Source organism: Bufo gargarizans, chromosome 2 (genome assembly GCF_014858855.1).
Source record: "Bufo gargarizans isolate SCDJY-AF-19 chromosome 2, ASM1485885v1, whole genome shotgun sequence".
Lineage (NCBI taxonomy): Eukaryota > Metazoa > Chordata > Amphibia > Anura > Bufonidae > Bufo > Bufo gargarizans.
The window spans coordinates 89,390,141-89,406,177 of NC_058081.1; the positions used below are offsets into that span (position 1 = coordinate 89,390,141).

The 16,037-nt window shown below is 42.2% G+C and overlaps 1 protein-coding gene across 9 annotated transcripts in view; it reads right to left on the reverse strand.

The window, feature by feature from the left end:
- Positions 1 to 7,402: 7,402 nt before the first annotated feature.
- Positions 7,403 to 16,037, reverse strand: part of AAK1 (AP2 associated kinase 1) — a 121,465-nt gene continuing 112,830 nt past the window's right edge. For all 9 annotated transcript variants that reach the window (XM_044279272.1, XM_044279273.1, XM_044279274.1 and 6 more), the window contains one exon: positions 7,403 to 12,213. In XM_044279272.1, coding sequence (XP_044135207.1) covers positions 11,171 to 12,213 — 1,043 coding nt within the window. In that variant the 3' untranslated portion in view covers positions 7,403 to 11,170. The remainder of the gene's footprint in view (positions 12,214 to 16,037) is intronic.

Below are 16,037 nucleotides of genomic sequence, written 5' to 3' on the forward strand. Positions count from 1 at the left end.
TATTATAGGACATTACAGGAACAGAGGTGTAACAGGAGGGAACTACAAATCCCAGCATGTCCAGACTGTTATGGGGCATCAGTTGACATCACATATAGAGGGATATAACAGGAGAGAACTACTGTATAACTCCCAACATGACCAGACATTATGGGCTATGAGAGTACATTACAAGGTGTGAATTGAACCCTTTAAAGACTGGGTCTATTTTCATTTTTAGGCACACTAGTGAAGTGGCTCACCTAGCTCTCGCAATGGATAAAAAAATAAAATAAAAAAGGTGCACTATCCACTGGCACACCCAGGCCAATGTTGATATGGTAATATAATTCTGTAAAGTGATTAGCACACCTCTTACTGGAAAAGTCTAGATGCATAGAACAGGATAATATTCCAAAATGTTATTACAAACATATAAAATATACAATTGCATGTACTAGTAATTCATATAGGGCCCTAATTCAGGTGTTCATCATCATAACATTCAATAAAAATAATAAAAACTGATCCGACACCCGGACCCCCGCCGATCAACTGTTTGAGAAGGCAGTAGCGCTCCAGCAGTGCCGCTGCCTTCTCACTGTTTACCGCTGGACGAGTGACGTCACGACTTGTATCACTGGCCTGGGTGCGGCTAAGCTCTGTTTACTTGAATAGAGCTTAGCCGCTCCCAGGCCAGTTGATACTAGTCGTGACGTCACTCGGCCAGCGGTAAACAGTGAGAAGGCCGCCGCGCTGCTGGAGCGTCGCTGCCTTCTCAAACAGCTGATCGGCGGGGGTCCCAGGTGTTGGACCCCCGCCGGTCAGATGCTGATGATCTATCCAGAGGATAGATCATCAGTTTGAACAAAGTGCAGAACCCCTTTAAACAAGACGTTAGGAGTCCGATGATGCTGTTGAATATTCATATGGTATTGCTATTAGTGATACTAGTTTGTTGTGGGAATAAGATCCTGATGTAATAAATTATTTTTAATCTTTTGATGAATCAAAGTCAACGTTGTAAACATATACTGTGCACGTGAATTGCATTCCAGTGCTTCTGGCGTTCTGCCGTGTATAGTGACTTTGGTGTTCTATTAATAAGGCCATATCGCTAAGCACATGTCTGCAGTATCCTGCTACAGAGAATAGCTATCGTGCTGTATGATTATTGTTCCGATATATAGTTATTATATGTACTGAATTAGGGCCTTAAATGAACTACAAGTATAGTTACAAAGTTACATTTTGGAATATCCTGTTATATGCCTCTAGACTTTTCCAGTAAGAGGTGTGCCTATCACTTTTTACTATTTTCATTTTTGCATATTTGATTTTTCATCCCAGAGATTTCAATAGCCATAACTTATTTTTATTTTTCCGTTCACATAGCTAATATGAGAATGTCATATCACTCAGGCCCTTCATCACCACTTCTCTCTCTCCATTGCTGAGCTACTTTGCAAATAAAATTGCACCTCCCCTGTGCTCAGCACTGGACACAGGATAGATTCTGTCTACTGTGCCAGTGCCACTGGAGGGTATACAAGCTGGGCGCCCTGCTACTGTGGGTGGTGGGCCCTGAAAGTAAATAACTTGTTGTTTTATTGCTCCTGCTGTCCAGGCCCCACTACAGCGTATTTTTGCCACTAGTGTCCTACATAATTCTTAAATGAAAGAAGTTTGGAACAACTCAGGGCGGGCCTTGGTAAGAGAGGTGACCAAGAACCCAAAGGTCACTCTGGCTGAGCTCCAAATATCCTGTGTGCAGATGGGAGAAGCTTCCAGAAGGTCAACCATCACTGCGGCACTTCACCAATCTGGGCTTTATGGCAGAGTGGCCAGAAAGAAGCCTTTCCTCAGTAAAGTACATGAAAGTCCACCTGGAGTTTCAAAAAGAAAAAGAAAAAAAAAGGTGCTTTCGGCTATTTTGTTTCCATTAAGCTGTTACCCATATGGAATACATACTTATATATTTTAATTGCTCGGGCACTTTAGAACATGGCGATGTTTATTTTTTTAATAGAGAAAAGGGTAACCTGAAAAAATAAAATAAAAATTATATATACAGTACAGACCAAAAGTTTGGACACACCTTCTCATTCAAAGAGTTTTCTTTATTTTCACGACTATGAAAATTGTAGATTCACACTGAAGGCATCAAAACTATGAATTAACACATGTGGAATTATATACATAACAAAAAAGTAGGAAACAACTGAAAATGTCATATTCTAGGGTCTTCAAAGTAGCCACCTCTTGCTTTGATTACTGCTTTGCACACTCTTGGCATTCTCTTGATGAGCTTCAAGAGGCAGTCACCTGAAATGGTTTTCACTTCACAGGTGTGCCCTGTCAGGTTTAATAAGTGGGATTTCTTGCCTTATAAATGGGGTTGGGACCATCAGTTGCGGAGAAGTCAGGTGGATACACAGCCGATAGTCCTACTGAATAGACTGTTAGAATTTGTATTACAGCAAGAAAAAAGCAGCTAAGTAAAGAAAAATGAGTGGCCATCATTACTTTAAGAAATGAAGGTCAATCAGTTCGAAAAAGTGGGAAAACTTTGAAAGTGTCCCCAAGTGCAGTCACAAAAAACATCAAGCGCTACAAAGAAACTGGCTCACATGCGGACCGCCCCAGGAAAGGAAGACCAAGAGTCACCTCTGCTGCGGAGGATAAGTTCATCCGAGTCACCAGCCTCAGAAATACGCAGGTTAACAGCAGCTCAGATTACAAACCAGTGGAAATCTGTGCTTTGGTCTGATGAGTCCAAATTTGAGATCTTTGGTTCCAACCACCATGTCTTTGTGCGACGCAGAAAAGGTGAACGGATGGACTCTACATGCCTGGTTCCCACCGTGAAGCATGGAGGAGGTGTGATGGTGCTTTGCTGGTGACACTGTTGGGGATTTATTCAAAATTAAAGGCATACTGAACAAGCATGGCTACCATAGCATCTTGCAGCGGCATGCTATTCCATCCGGTTTGCATTTAGTTGGACCATCATTTATTTTTCAACAGGACAATGACCCCAAACACACCTCCAGGCTGTGTAAGGGCTATTTGACCATGAAGGAGAGTGATGGGGTGCTGCTCCAGATGACCTGGCCTCCACAGTCACCGGACCTGAACCCAATCGAGATGGTTTGGGGTGAGCTGGACCGCAGAGTGAAGGCAAAAGGGCCAACAAGTGCTAAGCATCTCTGGGAACTCCTTCAAGACTGTTGGAAGACCATTTCAGGTGACTACCTCTTGAAGCTCATCAAGAGAATGCCAAGAGTGTGCAAAGCAGTATTCAAAGCAAAAGGTGGCTACTTTGAAGAACCTAGAATATTACATATTTTCAGTTGTTTCATACTTTTTTGATAAGTATATAATTCCACATGTGTTTATTCATAGTTTTGATGCCTTCAGTGTGAATCTACAATTTTCATAGTCATGAAAATAAAGAAAACTCTTTGAATGAGAAGGTGTGTCCAAACTTTTGGTCTGTACTGTATATATATATTACACACTGTATATATATTAAAATTTTTAAAATATATTTACTTTTAGTCCCCCTAGGGAACTTTAATGTGATCATCTGATCTCTTCTCTCATATTTACTGATTTACCATTGCAGTCCATCGGAGAATCAGTGCTTGAACTTCTCTAGGAGTCACTAGGAGCACAAATTGACTGCAGCATCTGAGGGGTTAAAAGTGTGTAAACTCCTCTGACAGATTTCATTGTGAAGGGGGCAGAGCAGCAAACACTATACAGGTGAAACTCGAAAAATTTGAACATTGTGTAAAAGTTATTTCATGTGGATAGCAAAGTCCTTTGGGGATTAAATATTCCTTCTTGCATGTGGATATTAAAAAGGTATCAAACCTGCAATACTCTTATTTTGTTTCTCTTAATGAGAGCACTAAACTAAAAAAGTTATTTCAGTAATGCAAATGAACAGGAATTGCATTAATGCAGCTTAAAATTAGAATTTTGTGAAAAGGTTCATAATTCTAGGCTCAAAGTGTCAGACTCTAGTCAGCTAATTATTCCATACCCCCTGAGCAAAGGGGACCTCAAAATTGAGACTTGGGGGTTTTATAAGCTATAAGCCATAATCATCCAAATTATAACCAATAAAGGCTTGAAATATCTCGTTTTGCATGTAGTTTCACCTTTTAAGTTACATTACTGAAATAAATTAATTTTGCACGGTATTCTAATTTTTTGAGTTTTACCTGTATGTGAAAAGGTGCAGGCTGTAGAGGACAACATTTTATATTTTTTTAAATAAGAGCCATTGGATTATTTTTTTTAGCCCAAAATAGGTACGATACAAACATAAGAAGCCCTCAAATGCATTCATAGCCTTTAAATGGTGAGAGATATGCGTACGGTAAACAACACTGTAAATAAGCAGCCAGAAACGTTTACTCAGGTGATTTTATTTTATCCATTTCATTTTACCCCTTGAGAAATACAGGGGAGCAGCACTTTAAGCCTGTACACCAAAACAGATGCATCTTCTGGCTCGATGTTGTGTGGTAGCATTCCGTACACCAACAGTATGAGGCAGGGGTGTTCTGGCAATGCCTAATAAATAGCAACATCTAAATTTACAGTACAAGCCAATCAAAGCACAGGTTATACAATACATCTGGTCACACTACAGTACAGTGCATGCTGGGAACACGGCTTTATCACGGTGATACTGCTCGGTGGTGTGTGTGTCATCCCCTTATAACGTCGCACATCCAATATCACAGGTCTTTACGTGCTGAGTCTATCCTGATGGGAGTGCGGCACATGTACTGAAAACTGGCGAGATGTGCACTTTAATTCATTCAAATATCATGTTCTGGCTTGATTCAATTTCAACTATAAAAGTATATATATTTTATTTTATTTTTTTTCCTGCAGAAATATAACACATGGGTGAAAACATATACTATACGGTCATGCACTTGGGGCCCCATCAATCACGAGAACGTGGGTCCCCAAGTCCCTTGTGTGAACGGAGAGGTAGTGTGTGTGAATGTCCACTGCTCCATTCAATGTCTATGGAACTGCATGCAGTGCTCACTCCTCGCTGGTCTAACTGGTGGGGTGAGCCTCTCTGCCAGGCTGAAGGTCCAGAGGAAGTGAAAGGGGCTTTACACCTGTTTTAGGCTACTTTCACACTAGCGTTCGGGCGGATCCGTTCTGAACAGATCCGCTCATAATAATGCAGACGGAGGCTCCGTTCAGAACGGATCCGTCTGCATTAAAATGGCAAAAAAAAAGCTAAGTGTGAAAATAGCCTCGGACGGATCCGTTCAGACTTTCAATGTAAAGTCAATGGGGGACGGATCCGCTTGAAGATTGAGCCACATTGTGGCATCTTCAAACGGATCCGTCCCCATTGACTTACATTGTATGTCTGGACGGATCCGCACGCCTCCGCACGGCCAGGCGGACACCCGAACGCTGCAAGCAGCGTTCAGCTGTCCGCCTGTCCGTGCGGAGGCGAGCGGAGCGGAGGCTGAACGCCGCCAGACTGATGCAGTCTGAGCGGATCCGCTCCATTCAGACTGCATCAGGGCTGGACGGCTGCGTTCGGGTCCGCTCGTGAGCTCCTTCAAACGGAGCTCACGAGCGGACCAGCGAACGCTAGTGTGAAAGGAGCCTTATACAGTCATCAGTATCTGATCAGTCGGGGTCAGACACCTGGGACTCTTGTTGATCAGATGTTTGAAGACCCCGCTCAGGTGAGCGCCACAGCCTTCCCGCAGCTTACCCTAGGCCAGTGTTGTCACAATTATAGGTCAAATGCTCAGTCCCATTCAAGCTGAGCTGGTAAGCTGTGAGGAGGCTGCGGCACTCAAAGAGCTGATCGGTGGGGGTCCCAGATGTCAGACCCCCACCGATCAGATACCGATGACCTATGCCGAGGATTGGTCATCAGTATAAAACTAGAAGTAACTTCAAAAAATGATACCCAGTATATCATCCACCTAAATTTATTTTTATTTTTTAGTTAATATATTTTTTAGTCCCTTTTTAGAGGGCTAACCAATGAGGTATATACCTAAAATGATGAGTGAATGATATGCAATAAAAGAGGAAAATAATATGCGGCATATGACCCAGAAATGTCCGATTGTCAGGTTAGGCCAAAGATTAGGCCATAATAACTTCTTACATGTTTGGATAAAAATGGGAAGACTGTAAGTGGATTACCTGATATCAGGGACTACATGACTAGTAGTGATAACAGGATGACCTGCAGAGGGGTAGGACAGCCTGCCATTTACTCCTAATATAAACTGTAATTACCCTGAAAAGCTTCGCAGAGGATGAGCAGCTTCTGAATCACTAGCATGATGTGGACCTGTCACCACTCCAGATATGGAAATAATTGTATTTAGCTTGAAATTACCATTCTGGAGTATCTATAATTATAACTATGTCCTTTATTATGTCTACTACAAGTTTATGTATAAAGGTACAGCTGAGTGTTACCAGTAGGGGGGGTGTCTCTGCACAGTCTGAAACTGGCAGCATTGATTGGATAATAGCCGACTGTGCAGGGACACAACCCCAACTGGTAACACCCAGCTGTACTTCTGGCAGGAATTATAGAGTAATGGCACAGCATAGAGTTCGAAGAATTGATGCTCCAGAATGGTTATTACATGGGGAATGCAAATCGTTATTAAAACAGACATGTCAGGAGAGGCGAGAAGTACTCAAAGCCCTGGGACAGACACTATGCACCGCCATTACACAGTGAAAACAGTGACACACATCTGATTATAGTTTGAGTCCATTGTAATCCAATGGTATCACCCATGCCATCTAGTCACTATCACAACCTTAACCTTCACTTACACGCTCGGCAGCCTACCTCATCTAAGAGCAAGGCTAGGTGACAACTTTACTTAGAATTACACATCAAGTCAAACAACTTGTAAAGTTAATGCCAAACCTGAACTAAGGTGCACACGTACCTACAATAGCTGATTTGGCTGTCACCTAGTTCTCTCAACTCAGCCGAGCATGCATGTGGGAGAGAGGGGAGAAGTTGCTGCCAGATACCTCCTCCTTGAGGATCGTCCACTGAAATCTAACATGCTTGACCCTTCTTCCAGATATCATCTTGTGGGGGATAGTCAGGAGTCCCCTGTACACATTAGATAACCATCCAGTCCCACCAAAATCAGAAGGTGCGGAAATCTTTTTTTCTACATAAAATTCAAAAATTCTGTACTGACTATTTTCTCAACATTTCTTTACAGCTCGATTATTATTTTTTTTATATACAGAGCTCCAAATAAGGCTAATTTCACACTCGTGTTTGGTGTGGTTCCATCATGGATCTGCACCGACAATACAACCGTCTGCATCCGTTCAGTACGGATCCATTTGTATTACCTTTAACATAGCCAAAACGGATCCATCTTGAACACCACTGAAAGTCAATGGGGGGCGGATCCGTTTTCTATTGTGCCATATTGTGTCAGTGAAAACCGATCCGTCTCCATTGACTTCCATTGTGTGTCAGGACGGATCAGTCAGGCGGACACCGAAACACTGCAAGGAGCGTTTTGGTGTCCACCTCCAGAGCAGAATGGATGTGGAACAGAGGCAAACTGATGCATTCTGAGCGGATCCTTATCCATTCAGAATGCATTAGGGCAAAACTGATCCGTTTTGGACCGCTTGGGACAGCCCTTAAACGGATCTCACAAACTGAAACCAAAACGCCAGTGTGAAAGTAGCCTAACCTGCATCACTATAGATTTAAATGACAACCTTCTAGGCTTACTGCATACAAAACTAAAGGAAACTTACTGAATACTAAATATACATTGAACTCAATTATAAAATTGTTTGCAGTAGGCTCCCCCTAGGGGTGGCTGTACAGAGTAAGAATTTATCACTGAACTGTCTATGCAGGGGATTTGGAGCTCTGTAACAGAAAAACAGACCTCAGAGTGCTATAAAGATATATAAAGAAATTAATCAGCACAGCATTTTGGTTTTAAAGGAATTTCCCAAGACTTTTATACTGATGAGATATCCTCAGGATAGGTCATCAGTATCCGATCAGTGGGGGTCTGACACCCAGGACTGCACCAATCAGCTGTTTGAGACGGCACCCACGTTTGTAGTAGCGTGGCAGCCTTCTCCAGCTTTGCCTAGGCCATGTGGCGTAACGTTCATTGGTCACATAGCCTAGGCACAGCTCAGGCCTGTAGAATTGAATGGGGCTAAGTTCAAATACTAAAGCGCTATTGCGAACGCCGCTGCCTTCTCAAACAACTGATCAGCAGGGGTCCCGGGTTTCGGACCCCAACCGATCAGATCTGAGGATAGGTCATCCGTATAAAACTCCTGGAAAACCCCTTTAAAATAAACATCATGTTGGACATTTTCTATAGGCAAATCAAGGTAAAAAGACACACGACATGATACCAGTACAGTAAATTGTTTGAATCTTTAGGCAAAAGGCCTAATTATGATATCTTGTGCTAGCCTTACAAATGATTCACAGTATCTATGGGAAAAACAATAATAATTGTAGTCATTAGGATTGAAGATGAGAGGGTAGAGTATTGGTAGCTATTCAGAAGCAGTGAATCCATCATGTAAGTGAAGAAGGTAAACGCATTCCGTAAATCCAGTTGTCCTATTCGTAAATCTAAACTGACAAAATTCAGACAAAAAGTATGTTGAAGTAGTTGACCATATGAATCAGGTTACATTTGACATATGAGAGCTGGATTGGTTTCTATGGGCACCTGCTCCACCTTTTGTCTTCACTCATGAGGCCAGAGAATTTGGTGGATAAAATGTACAAGGTATCAGCAGCCATTCTTTCCAAGTGCTTTTTAATATGTTAGGAAGAACACTGAAAGAGGCAGGGGGAAAAACTAAGAATTAAAACAAAAAATATACAATTAAAGTTAATAAAATCTAAGGAAGAGATGGAGGATTACTTCTCATATTTCTAGGGCTGGTGGACCAACGTCAGATCCTATATACAAATATAATGGTAGGCACTCTCCACCTGGCGCTATATGGATCAGACCACCTATATATTTTTTGCTGTCCTTTGTGGCTCTCTGATTTATAATATACTCTGTAATGATATGTGAATAATTTACATTTGTGTGACAGAGATTTTTGTGCACTTTTTATATACATGATCCATATCAGCTTTTTAAGAAAACTATGCATTAATCGAAATCCCGCCTTGATGTTAATGAGCTTCCCTTATAAAGCCAAAAATGTTACCATTAATATTTACCACTGAAGAAGGAGAACTTTATCTCCGAAACCCGTTTGGTGATTTATTTGGCAAGATTTGTAATGGAATAAGAACCACCATCACTCTACAACCAAAAATTACAAACATGGTGTATGTGCCTAAAACGCATGATTGAGGAACTTTTTCATCCACAAATGAAGCTATACAACCCGCTCAAGGACCCGGCGCATCAAGTGTAAGGACTGCCGCCCGATCACGTGCCATTCCAATCTGACCGGCACAGACAGCGGAGAACTATGGACGCTGCAGCGCAAAGTCTACAAGTGGTAACGTAATTAATAATCTGTGTAAAGATTTCATGCATGCATATACCATGTCACAGAGTGCCTTGTGAGAAGTGGAGAAAGGCTAGTCATAAAGAACATTTGCTATTTACCTATCAGGATTGGGAATCCCTGAGGTATCAATGGAGGATGGATCAATGACTGTGCTATTTAATAAGAACGTCTAAAAAAGAACTACCATATTTGGTGTCATAAAAGTGATAAAAACTAGACGATATTATCAATATACTGCCATTGGAATATACTATGCAGATACATGATCGCAATATATTGGTCACCATATGTGTTTGAACAATACCAATGAACAACTGCAATTGAATATCTGTATCTACCTCTTTGGGATTTTTCAGTTTTTAATTTATTTTATTGACTCTATATTTTTAGAAGTTTCTAATAAATTGTTGTACATGTGACTATAAGGCTATTTGACTGATCCATGCAGCGCCAGGTGGAGAGTGCCTACCATTATATTTGTATATTCTATTCTATCTAGTCTATTGGTTTGTGCACCCATTCCTTGTTTGAGTGGAGTTTTGAGCCACTGAATACCTGTTTATCTAGAGCCTTAAAGCAGTTCTCTCATCTTAGACATTGGTGGTATGGAGATGGGACCCAGACCTATCTCCAGAACGGCCCCCCAAAAGTGATGCACGGTGTGCTCTCCAGAAAATAGCTAAGAGAGAGCGTGCTTAGCTATTTTCAGAAGCTCTATTCACTTCTAAGGGACTTCCGAAGATTTTCAGCAGCCCTATAAAAGTGAATGTAGGGCAGCTGCACGTGCACGGCTGCTTTCTGCTCACTTTTGGGGTCCCATACTGGAGACAGGGTGAGGTGGGACCCACATCTACACTTCCTGATATTGGTGGCATATGCCACCATTGTCTAAGATGAGGCAACCCTTTTAAAGAGATGCTGTTAGAGCACCAAACCCTACACATCCAGTAGAAATCCTGCATCTCCATAAATAAGGCACCTCAATGTCTATGGTCTTAATACACCCTACACTAAACACTGACAAAGATTGAATGAAGAAAAAATAAATCAAAAATATCACTAACACATTAAACTATTATAGAAATGGCATACAATAATAGAAAGCGAGAAATGGATAGCTAAAATACATCTGTCATCTACACACAGTTAGCAGGACATGTTGGAAATGCCGTTTGATGGTTCAGGAGTATAAACTTATTTATCACAGTGATTTCAGAGGATCCTGGTGAAGTCAGGCTACATTCGAATTAAAGGGACTCTCCAGGACATAGAAAGAGATGCTGAAACCTCCTTGTGTCTCAATGAGGTCCAGGGGATCTCGTAGACCAACACATCTTCATACAGTAAAGTCTCAAAGATGTCAACTTCAAGGCCACAAGTACTTGAGAAATGTACAGCACTAAAAAAATTAAAAGAATTTCTAACTCCTCATGAACCCAGACCAGCTACTGTGTGTAGGTGCCAGGTGCACTTTATTGAATAAGTCCCTTCTGTGACAAAACAAGAAACACAGAGCAGCATAGAGCAGAGAATTGATTAATACATTAATAGGAAGTGCACGGCAAAAAGAAAGGTACGGGTTCTAAGGTAGATAGCTTCACCTATACTACGGATTTTGTCTTCCAGCTTTGGCAGGAAATGGAGCCAAGCCAAATGGATCTGCATTTGCAACCTCTGAAGTTCTATAAGTCACTGGGGTGATGGGAATAGATCCAGCTACAGAGGCTTTTGCAGAATGAGACACTACTTTGTAAGCAGCAATAGGCTGTGCCTCCACAGCCTGTCCTTCTTGAGGACTGTAGTGCCGTGAATACTTGGATAAAGACTGAGGGCAGAATGGTTTGGTTACCACAGTCCCAAACACAGTCTCTTGAGATGCCTCATGACCAGGAATCTTATGGTTTTCAGCACTGTGTAGCTCCTTAGTAGCGTTTAGATACAGAGAGGCTTCAGCTGGTTCAATGCTTCTGCTGGAATGTGCATAAAGGTTTCCAGTAGTGTACGAAGTCTTCATGGAACTGCCTCCCACCTTTAAGTCAGTATTTCGGAATGTAGAATTTCCCACTGCCGTCACTTCACCTCCTTTTACAGAATGATGTGCTTGAGCACAGGAGGGGTCTTCAACGCTAATCTTCCTTGTAAAAGGTGCTCTGAGGAACACATCAGGTTCCTCCAGCTGGTTTAAAGAAGTTGAGGACTTAGCGAAAAATGGAGCATTGGTAAATATATCAGAATCATCCTTTGATATTTTTGAACTTTTGAATGGCGCAGTGGCGAAGACATCTACCTCTGTACCAAAGTCTCCTGCAGGCATCTGGGCCATCCTTTCTGATGGAGTGTACATAGGATTGCCCTGGCTAGAAGTAGGCTCTTCAGAATTGGGAAATGCTGCATCCTTAACTTTCTTTGACCCCTCCTCCTCATCTGACTCCATTAAGAGAGGTCTGGAACCACTACAATCCAAAAGGTCTGGCTCATGGTCAGTGCCTTCTCCTTCACTGCTGTGAAATGAACTGCAACTAGATGGTCCTTTCGATGGACTCTCCGGCTTTAATTCTAATTCAGATGATAAGAGACATGCTGCAGAACTAGGACCTTTAAAAATCCCATCATTTCCCATATGGAAAGGCTGGGAAGCTTGTAGTAGACCTGTAGATGGAAACAAAAACATATTTAATGTTAATTCTAGAAAATCAATACCAGATCATAGTGTGATGAAACATGACAGATGTCCACTATTGAGAATTGCTAAATGTTCATTTATACTGACAGGTCAAGTGTGGCTTCCTTCCCTGTAATTATCTTGGTATTGTGGTATTTCTAATGAATTATACTAAAGCTAATGGTTGCCAGAAATTGTCTGGAGATGATCTTTAATTCAATATAATTATGAAGAGCAGAGAGGAAAGCCAGGGAACATGGACACAGTATAAAAAACACATACGGTAATATGATGAAAAACATTTAGCTGTAGGCAGATCAACATTGCAGTAATAAGTACTGTAATCAATTCGCAGTTGACTGGAGAGTGCCTGATACAGCTTCTGAGACAACCAAGAACCCATCCCATAATGCACAGTGAAACCTCTCCAGAAGACCACCTCGATCTATTACAAATTGTCAGATCACTTTCATCTTGTGCATATCCTTGGCCCTCTTCTTCGAGAGAACCAACCCTCTAGAAGGCCATTTTAGATGCTGCATATTTTCCAGCGCAGAACTATGGGAAATTCACAGCCTGTGAGCTGAGGAAAAAAATCAGCAGTAGAAATTGTCCTGTGGTGTGGATTTTAAAGAGGTTTTCATATAGATCACCTATACTCAGGACTCCAGGCACCCCCGCCTATCAGCTGTATAAAGAGGCCACAGTGCTTTTTAAGCACTTAGGCCTCTTCCTAGGCCGTGTCACGTTCATCAGTCACAAATGAATAGGGATGAGCTGCTATACCTAGCACATATGCTATCCAACAGACGGCCCTGTGCTTGGTAAGCTGCGAAAAGGCAGTGGCCCTCTGTCTTCAAACAGCTAATCGGCAGGGGTGAAGGGAATCAAACCCCCCACCAATCTCATATTGATGACCTATCCTAAACATAGGTGATCAATATTGTACTCCTAGAAAACCCCTTTAGATCAGCAACACGTGAATTAATGATACAGATTTCACCCTTTATAATACATAAGATGAACTCCGCTGACAGTTCTTGACAAGTCGTGTAATACACATACAGTACATACAGATTTTGCAGCAGAATCACTGCAAATTCAGTGATGGAAATTCTGCCTGTGTGGCCATAGCTATAAAATGAGATTTTGGATGGTTTCACTGGTCACAATTATGGAATTTATGGAAGAGTTTAAAGGTCATTTCATCATCCTACACATTACATGTGAAGCCAGGAGTTGATGTATAATACACAGGAACCAACATAACACTCAAAGAAGAAAGCTTACCTTGAAGTTAGGAATTGCAGGTAATTAGTATTTGGGAAGAAATGCTAAGAAGTAGCTATGAGAAGATGAGGTCAGAAGAGAGAATAATCTGGAGTCTCCATGTGCATGCACACCAGACTGTGAGAGAAGTCTCAGCTTTATCCAGTGATTACTGATATCATGAACGCAAACCCACCTGTCCTGGTATTTTCTGCACATGGCAATTGTGTATTGTATTATAGGACGAGACCTTTCGTATACAGCATAACTGTTACTGACCTGAACGATCCTCAACAGATTTTCACACTACACTGCTATGGGACTGATGCACCACAAGTGCTGTAAATGACATTGTGGCTCTTGACAGAAAACCATTCGAAGAGGTTACAGAATGACATCAGATTTAGGTCTCATGCACACTACTGCACTTTGCATCCGTATCCAATCTGCATTTTTACAAATTGAACACGGATCTATTAAATTTAAGAAATAAAATGGACAGTACAAGGGCTTCCCACATCTGCATCCGTATGTCCGTTCCGCAAATTACAGAGCATGTCCTATTTTTGTACGTGTTGTAGACAAGAATAGTCCGTTCAAGTGATGGGAGAGAAAAAAAAATGCGGATTGGACATGGAAGGTACACGTATTTTGCGGATCTGTGGTTTACGAACCGCAATACGGATATAGTTGTGTGCAAAAGGCCTTATGAAAACATAGATGAAGAGATTTCTAGTTTTATCTAAAGAAGGCTTCATGGGACTGTCTAGTGCAGGGATAGGCAACCTTCGTCACTCCAGCTGTTCCGAAACTCTCATAATGCCCTATTCACTTCTATTGGAGTTAGAACAGCTGAGCATGTGGCATGCTGGGAGTTGTAGTTTCACAGCAGCTGGAGTGCGGAAGGTTGCTGATCCCTGGTCTAGTAGTATTGATTTGACTCACAAGGGCTTAAAAATAAAAAGAAAGCATACTCACCTTACCTATTGCCCTGATGCTTCAGTTTTTGCTCTGGTCCCTACTCGCAACAAGAAACGCCCGCTCAGCCAATCATTGGCCACAGCTGTGGCTGACCTCAGCCAGTGATTGGTTGAACACGGAGCAGGAAGTGGAAAGTAGCCGGGCGGAAGCCTGTTTTGGTTGTTTTCTAGAATGTGTACACTGCAGGAGACAGATTTGTGCTTTGACCAGGTTGTAAAGAACCCATCTTGTGGATGAAACAAGAAGACCAGGATGGACAATGGTATAGATTGCAACCAGATAAGGAAAATATGTGACTATGTCCTGCTATAAATGAAAGTGCGGGAGGAACGATAAAGAAAAATGTAATATTCAAGGGGTTTTCTTAGATTTTGATATTCATGGCCTATCTTCAGGATAGGTGTTCAATAAAAGATGGATCTAATTGCCAGCACTTCTGCCGATCATCTGTCTGAGGAAGCGATGGCAGTCACTGGATCTCCAGTGAGCGACGTCGCCTCATCGCAGCTTACTAAGCACAGCTCCGTCCATTTGATAGCGGCTGTGCTTGGTATAGCATCTCAGGCCCATTCACATGAATGAGACTGAGCTGCGCCTAGGCCATGTGACCAATGAACATGGCGTCACTGGCCTAGGAAGAGGCCTAAGCGCTGACAGAGCACTGCACTCTCTTCATACAGCTGGTCGGCTGGGGTGCCAAGAGTCGGACTCCTGCCGATCTTATTTGAAGATAGGCCATCAGTACGAAAATCCTGGGAGAACCCTTTTAACAAAATTGCGTCAACAATTTTGGCTCTCCCTGCGCGTCCTTTAAAGGAGAGCCTAAGGAAATGAAGAAGAACTTGTAGCAATCTGTTGGAATTCAACTTTTAAATTTTCTATCACAGGTAAGAATATGTAAGAAGAGATCCAACTACCGTGTTTCCGCAAAAATAAGACATACCCATGAAATAAGCCGTAGCAGGGTTGCAGCTTATATGCTCAATATAAGACATACCCCGAAAATAAGCCATAGTGATGGGCGTGGCTATGTACCGGCGCAGAGCGGTAAAGACGATGCGGGCAGCCCTTCTCATCTGCCGCATCGTGACAGCCGCTGTAGGTGCTGTCTCGCCTACTGTACCCCATTGTGACAGCTGCTGTCTCATCTGCCCCACATCTGTAGGTGACGAGAGAGTTGCGGGCAGCCACATCAACACGGTCGGCTCGCCCTGTCAGGTCCCGGTCGTTCTGAGCACAGCAAGCTGAGGGAGAAAGTGAAAGCAAGAGTCTCCTCAGCACCAGTGTGCAGATTGGACCCAGTTCTCACAGGATCCCTGATAAATAAGCCATAAGAAATCCCCTGAAAATAAGCCATAGTGTGTTTTTTTGAGGAAAAATAAATATAAGACAGTGTCTTATTTTCGGGGGAAACACTGTAGTTGCTGATGCCCAGTGTCCCTATGATGACACTGAGCTGCCAGAACACAGGGGCAGAAAGTGTTGCCACAGTGTCACAGACAGACACTCGTTAGTTTTATTTTGTAAACCTTGAATATGATTTTTATTTTATCACCATCCG